This window comes from Cyanistes caeruleus, chromosome 12, assembly GCF_971803275.1.
Source record: "Cyanistes caeruleus chromosome 12, bCyaCae1.hap1.1, whole genome shotgun sequence".
In the NCBI taxonomy this organism is placed as follows: Eukaryota; Metazoa; Chordata; class Aves; order Passeriformes; family Paridae; genus Cyanistes; species Cyanistes caeruleus.
Genome location: NC_141712.1, coordinates 14,730,314 through 14,742,314, shown reverse-complemented (window position 1 = coordinate 14,742,314; position 12,001 = coordinate 14,730,314). Strand labels below are relative to the sequence as shown.

Genomic DNA, 12,001 nt, shown 5'->3' with positions numbered 1-12,001 from the left:
GCAGTGATACATGGTCCTTGAATGCCCAGCTACCTGGATTGGTCATGGCACTGCTCCAAACAAAGGCCCCTGCTTCAGACAGCTTTTGCATCACACATTAAAAAACATCAAGGCGGGGGGCTGAAGCAGTTGGGAATCAGAAAGACACCTCCAGCTTGAAGGAGCAGAGTAGCAGCAGCCAGTCTCTGTCTCTGGCCTCCCAGGGCAGAGTTTCACAAGCACTGCTCCAGCCCATATGGCAAAATGCAGCCCATGAGACTGCAAGGGATGGCCCCAGCCCTGCACAACCCCAAGCAGTGCTCTCCTTTGATTTCAACTTCATAATGTAACCTGCATAGACCAAAACTTGTCAGGAACACACTAGGCATGGGGTGAGGGAAAGAGGTCTTCTGACTGGGATGGAGAAGTAGAAGTGAGATGCCTCCACAGAATAATAGAGAAGAGAGCACACCATGGCTCTTACAGACATGTGAGGGCTAAGAGCACCACAGGATTCTCTGCAGAGGAGCTGGAGGGTGGTAAATGGAAAATACATGGTTCTATAAACTTGGGTCAACTTGCAGAAGTCAGAATTCAACTCATCCCTCAATGAAAGCCAAGTTTCTGCTCAAGAAAGAAAATGCTCAGAAGCTGAACTTTTAAAGAACAAGTCACTGCCATGCACAGCAGCAATGCGAGTTGCTTGTCCTTCTCATGGATTTTGTTCCCTCTGCTGTGGGGAAGCAGCCCATAACGTAGCAGGACACCTGCAGAAGATTTGGGGCTGCTGGACACACAGATCTCAGCCTGAACCTAGGAGCAAACCATCAGAAGCTAGGCTGGTACTCAGTGGGATGTCACCAAAGGGCCAGCAATCCCTCCAGCCACTGACATCCCACCTCTGTGTGCAGGGCAGTGCCAGTGTGGCTGGGCAGGGGACAGCCCTGCAGCCACTCCCAAGGAGTCTGGGTGCTCTGCTGCCCACTGGGCTCACAATCCTTTCCCCTCTCCAAACAAAGATCTCCACGTACAGAACTTGACACTGAAAAGGAACGTCCCTGCCCAGGTCTAGGGGTTCTCTGGATGCCCACCCTGGGCTGGAGAAAAGCCTCTGCAAGAGGGCAATGCCCAGAGCTACAGAGCAGGATTGGCAAAGAGTGAGGGCAGGAGGAGAGCCCAGCATCGAGGCAGCACAAAAGACAAGACTCTGCCTGAACTGACCCAGTCCAGCTTCTCGCTGTAGCCCGATAGACACCTCGCAGGGGTCAGGGCCAACAAGAAGTTTGTGTCCCTGCAGCCACCGCCCAGGACTGGCACCAAGAGTTCAGTGTGGCACTCGAGTAACGGGAAATGCCAAAAGAGCTGTTTCCCACTTCCCGGCATTAGCGCCAGGCAGGCTGCCCCGAGAGCAGCTTCGTCCCGCACAGCCCTGCTCGTGCCCAGGGCAAGAGCTCTTCGCAGAGATTTCCTTACCATGTTCCCGGCCTCCTTTATTCCTCCTCACTTCCAAAGACAGCGTTTTTTCTCTTTTTCCTCCATGTGTGCGACGGGGCGTCTCCTCTCCCCTCCGACGTGAACCACCGAAGCACTTTGAGTTCTGGACTGTAATCCAAGCCCTCACCGCCCCCAGCACAGCTCCAACTAATCTAACTCATGACACTACCGGGGCTGAGCAGGGGACCTCGAAGGTTTCTCTGACAGCCAACTCCAGCGCTAGACGGCAGAGGGGCACGGAGAGAGCAGGGTGCCGCATCCCCCAGCCCTGCGGGGGCCTTAGGGACACGGGCAGAGGCAGAAGCGCTCCCGGGCTGCTCCTTTCGGCATCGCTGCTCTCCGCGTCCCTCAGAGCGCCTGGCCCGCCGCACAGACCCGCTTAGCGCCGACGGGCCGGGGCAGGGAGCTGCCTTCTCCCGGGAAGATCTGAATAGCTGCTAGGGGAGAATAAGGCAGGCATCCCAAGGTCTCCAGCTTCACAGAGGTTTCCAGCAAAATCCTCCCCCCTTGCCTTCTCTCGGCTTGTTTTTACTCTAAGTCCAGGAAAGCTTCTCCACTCTACAAGATCCTGAGGCAGCGCAGGTTAAGTAAAATGCCGAGAAATACAGGGAGGGTGCTCTGAAATATTGTTTTTCTAACTTCTAGAAGGAAAACAGAGAGCAGTGACCGCTTCAGGCAACAGCAACAAACTGCATTGGGATCAGGCAAGAGACGTAGAGACTTCACCCCCTCCCAAAGGTGGAAGTAATTTAACACGGCTAGTTTCTCCACCCCTCCATTAATTGTTTGAAATGGCCAGGGGCCAAAATACTGCCCGAGCAGTGCGGAAGGTCACCAAACAGGCAGGCAGCAGCCTCCAGAAGTGACAACGGGAAAGGGCAGAGCCACAGAGGCGGAGAGAGAGGAGAGAGGCAGGTGCCGCGGGGCATCCCAGGATCTGCTGACACACGAAGGCTTTGTGTAACGGGAAGCAGGGCGGGAAGTGACACACAGGCAAAACCTGGGCACGAGATGCTGGGCCTGGGACCAGAAATTGCCTCCCCAGCCTGAGCAGTGCACGGTCTCAGCAGCCTGGGTTGGGACTGACCCTGTATCAAGGAGTTCACAGTGCTGGAACTTGGTTGTCCCCACTTACGGGAGAGGTCACACAAACCTATCCATCCCCAAGAGACACGGTGACTCAGGCAGGATGTGAAGACCTACAGCAGAAGGGAAGACATCTCCTCCTGCATGGACAAGTAGAACAGCACAGGGTACTTGCCTGCTGAAGACCGAGCAACTGCTACCAGCACCTCTGCTCCCTTGGCTCAAGGGGCAGAGTCTCACAGCCTTCCCAAACCCTGCTCCACAGGGCCAGCAGCAGAGGCCATGACAGCTAGTCCAGCTCAAGACCACCTTCAGATACACCTCTCCCAGGGAGGACTGACAACAGTTTGCCCTAAAACACCTTTGCATATGATGGCCTCATCACATGTTTCCAGACCCAGCCAGCAACTGGGAGTTTGAGCAGCCCCAAAGCCAACCATTCAATCCACCAGCTGCTTGGTGTGCTGCTGCATTTCCTTAAGCCAAAAAGATGTCCTGTGAAAAGGGGCTATGACACCGACAGTGACCAGAGCTGAGCAGCTGCCCCACTGTTCAGCACTTGGCTCTCAAAAAGCCCATGCTTTCAGAGGCTCCCCCATGGCCTGGAACAGCCTGTCACCTTCTCCCCACAGCAGCACTGCCTCTGTAGGCAGTGTCCCCATGTCAGGTGACAGCAGCTGCTAATGCCAAACTAGGTGAAGGAGAGCATCCCTGCCACCTCGAGTATTAACAATGCAGCACAGGCACAGCCTAGTTGTCATCTGCAACAGCTAATTTGAGACCTTAGATCTTGTCTTTGCATGCAAGAGAGCCTTTCTTTCCTCCTCATATTCATATCAGGAGGATGAGTCTGGCATACCTCCCCAGCAGTCTCTGACCACAGCTTTCAGGGTCTGTACAAGGCTACATTTGCAGAGTGGCTTTGCCCTTCATCTATTACCCCAGCACGTCTCCCAGGCAATGAGCATGGCTATATTTGGCTAACCTTTGCAGTATCTTCCTGCAGGTGCTTGCTGGGAGCCTCCCTAGGGACTGGCCCACCCCCAGAGAGGAGGGAGCACCAAGACCGATGCCTCTGCGGCACGCACATGACTGGCTGTGACAAGCCTTGTGCTATCAGAAGTACCAGGCTATTTCTGTTGGAGGCACATCCTATCACAGAATAAAAGGAGGTAGAAGAGATCCAGCATGCATCTCACACCCAGATGTTTTATGGAAAAGTGTAGAAACAGCTTTATGTACTGTTTCTACAACTGCAGCATTACATGTATGTTTCCTTTCAAGAGGCCATGGCTGCCCAGGGCTAACCCAAATTGCAGAATCATAGAGAAATCCTGAGCTGGGAGGGACACACAGGGATCAGATCCAATTCATTGTTCTGCACAGGACAACCCCAAAAATTATACCACAAGTAATTGTATCAGCTTTGCACACAAATATTTTTATCCAGCAAACAGGTCACTGCAATTTCCCTGGGGTCTGCAGAGGGACCAGTCTCCAAATAGAGATCCAGAGTCTCAAAAAAGCCTGGTAATCAGCAGCCTGGGTAACAAGCCTGGGTACTTTGGGACTATTCCAGTTGCTGGCCAAAGCTCCTGCTCCTTCAGGGGTACTACTGCACAAGCCAGGAGCTACCTCACTTTTGAAACAGAGACATACTCCCCAGGCAGCACAAAGGACAATGCAGAGCCAAGTAGGGCTGGGATGTCCCCAGAGCCCATGGGGATGAAGGGGATGGAGCAGAGAACCTGCTCCCATGCTGTTACTGAACTGGTCAGGTCTTCCACACTCAGACCTTTGGCAGCAGACCCAGGGTGAGCAGCTTTTGGCTTTCCTGTCTTCTTCAGAAGGCTTGCACAGGCCTGGGAGCACAAGGTTGTCATCTCCATTAGTTCTGAATTACCTGCTAAGATACTGTCAAGCCACCTAATTCCATCTCTCTGATGGCCAGAAAGAGAAAAGTGACACTTTTCTCACAGAGAGAGAACAGTGGTATAGGAGCTTACAGCATCCTCATAAACAAATGAGGAAGGCACCATACAGGTACTCAGAGTCTTGTTCCTATCCCATTTTCCATGACAAAATAAAGCTCTCCACAAGGTCTCAACCCAACACCACTCAGACAGATGCAAGGAAGTTGGCAGTGCCATTTATAGAGGCTGCCAAACACAAGAGCAGCTTAGAGCCCAATCTCACACCTCCTCCCTTTCCTACACTGCACTTAAAGCTCAGGAGCACCTTCCCCCATATGGATTTCCAGGCTGAAGAGCCTGAGTTTCAGCTCACCCCCATCCCAGTCAGAGGCAGTGACGTGATTTCCTCTGCCATGGCACAGTGCTAAGGGGAACATCGCACTGCTGTTTACTCACGGCTGGATGCTAATATAGTTTCCTTTTTTTTTTAATTGCAAAGTGGCCTTTCCCTCTTCTGCATTGTAGATCCATTTCCCACACAAGCACATGGGAGACAGCTGCAGCCAGCACTTCAGTGGGTGTTAAAAAGCCCCTCTTGACTGAGGCTGACAACAATGCCATGTTTGTTCACAGCACAGTCTCACTCTGTTTCCTCAGAGGAGCAGCTCCTCGCTCTCGCGCGAGGCCTGCGCGTTCCTCAGGGTTGGTTTAATTGCTGAAGTCACTGCAAAAGGTTGCTGTCATCCATGCTGGCAGAGATCTGGGTGTCCCAGCTTCCTATCCAGCAGACTCAGGTCCTTTGCATGGACTGGGGGGAATTTTACACCAAGGGGACTTCTTTGGTACCCACCTTCAGCAGCAGCTGACTATTGCTAAGCACAGTCTCTCCTAGAGGTGAATTACAGCAAAAGGCAGCAAACGCTGACATTAGGAAGGATGGGAGCCAACCTTTGGAGGCTGTGGGGCACCCCCCAGAGTTGAAAGAAAAGAAGGTAGAAGAAGGATCAATACAAATGTTCTGAAAATTTCAGAGGTTCCAATTTCAGACCCTCATCTTTTTCTTCTCTCTTCCTTTCTGCTTTCCTGGATCTGGTTTTTGGAGTTGCAGTATTTCTCAAGTGCCTAAAGCAGTACCACAGCCTAGAGCTGGGAGACAGCACAGACAGAGGTAGGAGACAGGGAAAGGACCTCTGCCTTTGGGTCAACACTTAGCAGAGTTCTGCTTATTTTCAGTTGTGCAAATCAGGAAATGCTCAATTCTTTGATGAATAGAATTCAGCTATGCTGGAAGCAACACAAGACAGATGTTTTAGATGCCAGATAAGGACATCTCCCGACCTAGGGGAAGTTGTGCAATATGGATGTTAGAAGGATGATTACATTAGCGTGGCCAATAGCTCTTATGAAAATAGCCCCATGAGCTCCATGTTAGCTTAGAGTGATCACTGTGCACTGAGTGTGCAGTCCTCAGCACAGCATAGGGAACCTTCTGTGGCCACAGAGACTTCTGAGGGAATGGAGAGCCTGGGAATGGGCTGTGGTACAGCACTACTCCAGGATATATGGCTCCTGCTAACCCACTGGTAAGTGGATGTCTCTGAATCTACTTCCAGGCATCTCACCACCAGACTGGGGTTCTCCACCAGTCCTCATGTCCACAGAAATGGCAAAGCAGACATCCCATGGATGAAGCTGTACCCTGAAAGGAAAGGTATGTTACCATCCCACCAAAGCTATCCACGATGAACCCACGTAGAATATCCTAACTTGGAAGGGATCCACAAGGATCACTGAAGTCCAGCTCCAACCCTATACCACTTCAAATTGGCAGCCTACAAAAACAGGGGAAGCCACCAAGAAGCAGCATTAGACCCCACCCAGAACAAGACTTGTGATAGATTTTGCACAAAACAGGGTTTTTGAAACAAAGGCAACAAGTGATGCAGCAAGAAGAGCTGCAAGCAGCCCTTTGTACCAGCTACACCTCAGAAAAGAACTAGCTCTCTTCCCCCATTAGGGAGACAAGAACAGGTTGTATGTAGTTTAATAACATTTTAAACCTCTATTTCAGATCACAAGAAAAGCAGGTCTTGGCTTCACAAAAGCACATCTTGGTTTAACTAATTAATTTGATAATCCGCTATTTGCAATCCTCAGGAGACATTCAGCTTCTAAAGCAAGTAATTACCACTAAGTGGCAACCTCTCTGTGAGGCCCAGTCTGATTAGGGAAAAAAATTTCTTAAGCCAGAAATATAATCACGGTGTGATTTCCCAGAAGGACTGAAGGAGAGACTACACAACAACAGCTGGTCACGCTCACCATCTGAAGGAACAGAAGCAACACAATTACTAGGTCTCCAGCTACAATTCAAGATGTTGTTCAGTGCCACATGCAACCATGGCCTGCAGCTAACCATCAGGAACTCTTACAGGACGTATTTTGTAGGGACAGAAATCAGGAAGGTCTCACCTGGGGGACTCAAGTACCCACGTGTGCCACAAGGGAAAGAAGGGAGAGGAATAAATCTTTTTTTTTTTTTAAATTCACACATCAGGCTGGCTACAGCACATATTGAGAGAGATGATTCTCCCCGTCTGCCCTCATGAGACCCACCTTGGAGTACGGCATAGCAGGTCAGGTACTGCATCCTCAGCACACGAATGACATGGACCTGTTAAAGCAGATCCAGAGGAGGCCACAAAGATGATCCTAGGGCTGGAGCGCCTCTTCTGTGAGGACAGGCTGAGAGAGCTAGAACTGTTCAGCCTGCAGCAAAGAAGGCTTTGGAGAGATCTTAGAGCCCCTTCCAGTACTTAAAGGAAGCTTACAATAAAAAGAGAGAAGTTTGGGGGTTTTTTTGCAGGCAGGGAGTGATAGGACAAGGGGGGAGTGGTTTTAAGCTAAAATAGGAGAGATTTAGATTAGGTGTTAGGAAGAAATTCTTTACTCAAAGGACAGTGAGGCACTGGCTCAGGTTTTCCAGAAAAGCTGTGGATGCCCCATCCTTGGAAGTGTTCAGGGCCAGGTTGGACAGAACTTTAAGCAACCTGGTCTAGTGGGTGGCATTCCTACCTGTGGCCGAGGGGCTGGAACTTTGAGGTCCCTTACAGACCAAACCATTCTATGATTCTAAGTCCAAACTCTTAGTGTGCAGTCCCACAGAGAAGCAATGCAAGCAGGGGAATACCAGCCTTACAGCCTCTGCCCAGATATGAAGGCACACCTTTGATGATACACAGTGTCTTCCCAGACAAGCTGGACTCAATGCATGCAGAGTACTCGCTGGTTAGGTTAGCTCCAGGCATCCTCAAGTGCCCAGGGTTTTGGTTCAGCTGGCATCCATCACTGTCACAGTCCACAGGACAAAGTCCTCCTTCTGCATTCATCCAAGACACTCATCTCAGTCTGAGTGGCTTTGGGCTCCTTTAACTTTGGGTCAGGGAGGAGACGCACAGAGGTGCCCCCAGGCCTTATGAAGTGGCCATGCTGCACAACACTCTTGGGTTAATACCTCTACAACAGTCTCCAGAGACTTCTTGAAGTCATGAACACAGCCAGCACAGGTAGGAGCAGGGCTTGGACAGAGACACAGCCTTCTGCCCATTCAGACACCATCCCAGTGCACTCACATCCTGAGGGTGCAGAGTGGAGTCCCCACTGCAGTGGACTCCACTCTTGGGTTCTGGGTCTCAGCAGTCTGGTGCTTTGAGTACTAGGCAGGTGCACTGGTTGGCAGGGTGTGACCATACTGGAGAAAATATCCCAACTCCCTGCAGGAGCCTGTAGGACACAGAGCCAGGCAGGGACACACCTCTGTGAATGTGGAGTCAAGAGAGCTTAAATGGTTTAAGAGGAGCTACTTGTCTGTCTCCCAAGAGTTTAGGCACTGCCTGTCTTCCCTGAGAACAAAGTGGCTTAGAAATCCACCTGTGGTTTCAGGATTCCTACTTCAAAACTCACCACAGTCTCTGAACAGAATAGGTCAGCTTTTTCCATAGAGCAGACTAAAAGTGACCCATCGCTCTCCAGATCACACATATTTAATGGCACAGAAGAGTCATCTGTTTACCTTCCCTCCTGGCAGTGATGTTGCATGCCATTTAGCCCCACAGCACATGTTTACTGTACTCTCCGAGACAGCACGCTCACCTCTGAGCTAGACGTGCCAGCGGGCACCCACACCCTTCCTGCCCTGGCCCCTCTCCCACAGACATGGGAGTCATGGAACACAGGGTCACACACTGCATATTCCATCCTCAATCATGGCTGCCAGGGCCTGCTCCTCTTTCCAGGTCTGCTTGGCAGAGTAAGCCTTGTGATGACAGTCCGACATCCCCCACCATGGCTCCACACCACCAGGAGCCCTCCACTTGTGTCTCTGCTCTGTGCCCAGGTCATGCCTGAGCAACCAGCACCGATGAGACACCTGCCCAGCCTGCACCAAGAGAAGTGGCCACATCCCTTGGAGGATGTCACTGAGCACCAACCATTTTCAGACAAGGGCTAGGACACACTTCTGATCTGGAGACCCATCCCTTCTCTTCCCAAAACCAACCCAAATGAAATGCTAGGAGGCAGGGCTGGCAGCTCTAACCAGGGGAGCAGGGACCCCCTCTCCAACTACTGTCTGCAGTCTCTGCTCCACAGTTTGCAGAGCCAGGGCCAGCTCCCAGGTCCTACCTGGGGTGACACTCAGGAACTCTGATCCAGGAGCTTTGATCCCCTGAACTGCTATTCCCCTGGGTGCACACTCTGCCCAGCTCCCATCCAGCCCCTCCAACCCTCCCAAACCCCACACTTACAGCCAGCATTTGCAGAGCCTCTACCCAGCAGATCCCGACAGATCTTGCAAACCATTCTCCCATGGCAGAATGTCTCCAGAGAGAAGGAAAGCTCTCACCTGCCTGCAGTTTGCTTCTTCAGAGCAGGCAGATGAGCAGTTGAGCTAGCTCAGCACTCCCTGAGGCAGAGCAATAGCCCCAAGATGCATCTCCAGGTCCAGTCAGTGCCTTATAGAGCTGCATGGGCGTTCCCTGGGAACAGCTGTCAGGGTGCCTGTCACAGCTGGGCTGTGTTGCCCACTGGACTCAAACAGTCCCACTGTGAGTCTTCCAGGTACTTCTCAAAGTACCCTTAACCTGACTGGTATTTCCAACAGGGGAATGACAACCCTCTCAGGTCTGACAGTTTCTCCAGATAGACAAGAAACATGCTTTGTCCCACTCAGCCTTGCCCAGCTGGTAGCAGAGGGGAAAGATCTCAGTCCTCCAGCAGCTCTGCAAGACTGCAGGCTGATGTTCAAGTCATTCTGCAGTGGGCAAAGAGCAGTTTGGGGTCAGGGTCTTCTCCCCAGGGGAGTCTGGAGCCAACACTACTGACTACAGATCCAGAGCACTAAGAAGGCTCCTTATGTGCCACTGGGAAGGGCTGGTTTGACAGGAATATGAGCAGTCTGCCATGGAACATCCACAGCTGGCAATTAGAGGAGTGAACCTCAGGGAATGCCTACAGCAAGGATGCCAGGCAGGAACACAGAGCAGGTGGGACACAGGGCACAGGGAGGAGGAGGTGGTGTGATGTGGATCACAGCTGCTGTACCAGGGATCCTTTGTTCCTAGTGCGGGCTGGAGGCAGAGGAAGCACCAGGAAGCAGCACATGACTGACATACTGTGAGCCTGGTTCCATCTGGGATGGGCACCTCCCTTCCCTGGCACCAGGGATGGAGAGCACCGGCAGGAAACGGTGAGATTCGATGCCATCAGCAGCAATAACAATGTGTCTCCTGAAGGAGATGAGCAGCTTCCCGTTCAGACAGGCAGGGCGGAGGGCTCCTGCCTCCGGCCAGCAACCTGTCCTGTCTCCCTCACACTTGCCCTTCTCCCATAATGTTGCTGCTCTCTTCCTCCTTGGAGAGGAATCTCTGCTCCCAAATCGAGGAGGGGTAAGGCCAGCCAGAGAGCAGCCATGGGAAGGTTCGAGAAGGCTTAGACCCCTCTGGGGCTCAAACACGACTGTCAGACTGGGGCCATGAGCCTTTGGAGGAGCTTGGTGGGAGGAGAGAAAAGTGGGTCAAGAGCTTCCTCCCCACCGCAGAAACATACAGCTCCAGGTGTGTGTTCTTCGCTGCTTTTATTCCCTTTTAGAATCATGTAATGTTAAGAAGTTGAAATGGACCTTAAAGATCATTCTGTCCCAACCCCTCTTGCCATGAGCAGGGACACCTCCCACTAGACCAGACTGCTCAAAGCTTTATCGAACATAGCTTTGAACGCTTCCAGGGTTGGGACAACCACAACCTCCCTAAGCAACGTGATCCAGTGTCCCACAACCCTCACAATAAAAGACGGATTCGGTTTTGCGTCATATTTTGCACCCTGCCTGCGTTTGCTGCCGAGCGAGATGAAGGTGTTGGAGAAAGAGTGTGAGCTGACGACTGAACCCGCCATCAGGAGAGCGGGAGGGAGTTAGGCAGCAACTTGGGCTGGCACACCAAAGGAGGCCCGAAACTACCACATGTATATTGTCTTTTCCCTCAAGACTACCCTGTCACGGAATCCCCGGAGCCTTTGAGCCGCGCTCCGCCGCACCCGCCCCGCCGGGGCTCCCTGAGGGGGCGCGGCCGCCATCTTGGCGGGCGGGCAGGGGCGAGGCCTCGGCGCGGAGCGACACCTGCCGGAGGCGCTGGGCAGTGCGCCCGCTGCTCCCGCTCCGCTGCTCCCTCTGCTCCTCCCTCTGCTCCGCCCGCTGCTCCCGCTGCTCCGCCCTCTGCTCCGCCCGCTGCTCCCTCTGCTCCGCCCGCTGCTTCCTCTGCTCCGCCCTCTGCTCCGCCCGCTGCTCCCGCCGCCCCCCCCGCCCACCGAGCTCCGTGCCAGCTGAGCTCGGTGCTCAGCCAGCGCCAGCCCCTCATCCGACCCTCGGTGCGTCACCCTCGCCGGAGGGGAGATGTTCCCCCTCCACCCCCGTTCCCCGATCCCCACCAGTCTGAGCGCGGTTTGGTTGCCTTTGGGCAGGCGACACCCCACGTGGAGCTGTATTTATAGACAAATGCAAGCACAGCGAGGTAGCTGTCTGACTTTTTCCCCTCTTCATTGCACTCCTCAGTCTGTAATTTCCTGTTTGCTTCTAAAGCTATTTTTATTAAGGAAAAAAAAAAAAGTTAACCATTTTTAACAGTTCTATCTGTTCACTAGCAGAATAAAGCAAAGATCAGAGTGACTGTAGCAGGCCCTGGCAGCACCCTGTCTGACCTGCTTGCTCCACAGCCCTTCTTCCATCCCAGCACATGTGGCTGGTGCTCCTTCACCGGCTGGCTCCCATCAGCCAGCCCCACACTACAACGTGAAAAACATATTAACCTTCATGACTGTTTCTTTGTTATTTCTCTCTTTCTGGGGTACCTTTCTGAAGCTTTTGCCAGCTTTCTCCATCAATAGTAGAGGGTAGAGATGTCTACTGAAAATAGGTGTATCTACATGCACATATGTGGTAGAGAAGAAAATATCCTGGCCCTTGGGAGAATGGGATT

The 12,001-nt window shown here is 52.5% G+C and overlaps 1 protein-coding gene across 12 annotated transcripts in view; it reads right to left on the bottom strand.

Moving 5' to 3' along the window:
- The window catches only part of PLEKHG4 (pleckstrin homology and RhoGEF domain containing G4), a 95,437-nt gene extending 84,239 nt beyond the window's left edge, over nt 1–11,198 (bottom strand). For 6 of the 12 annotated variants that reach the window (XM_023934619.2, XM_023934620.2, XM_023934621.2 and 3 more), the window contains exon 1: nt 9,278–11,198. In XM_023934619.2, coding sequence (XP_023790387.2) covers nt 9,278–9,340 — 63 coding nt within the window. In that variant the 5' untranslated portion in view covers nt 9,341–11,198. Of the gene's footprint in view, nt 1–1,452; nt 2,406–9,277 lie in introns of those variants that run through there. The other 6 variants (XM_023934622.2, XM_086847923.1, XM_086847924.1 and 3 more) reach the window with 1 other exon arrangement.
- Between the last annotated feature and the right edge of the window lie 803 nt (nt 11,199–12,001).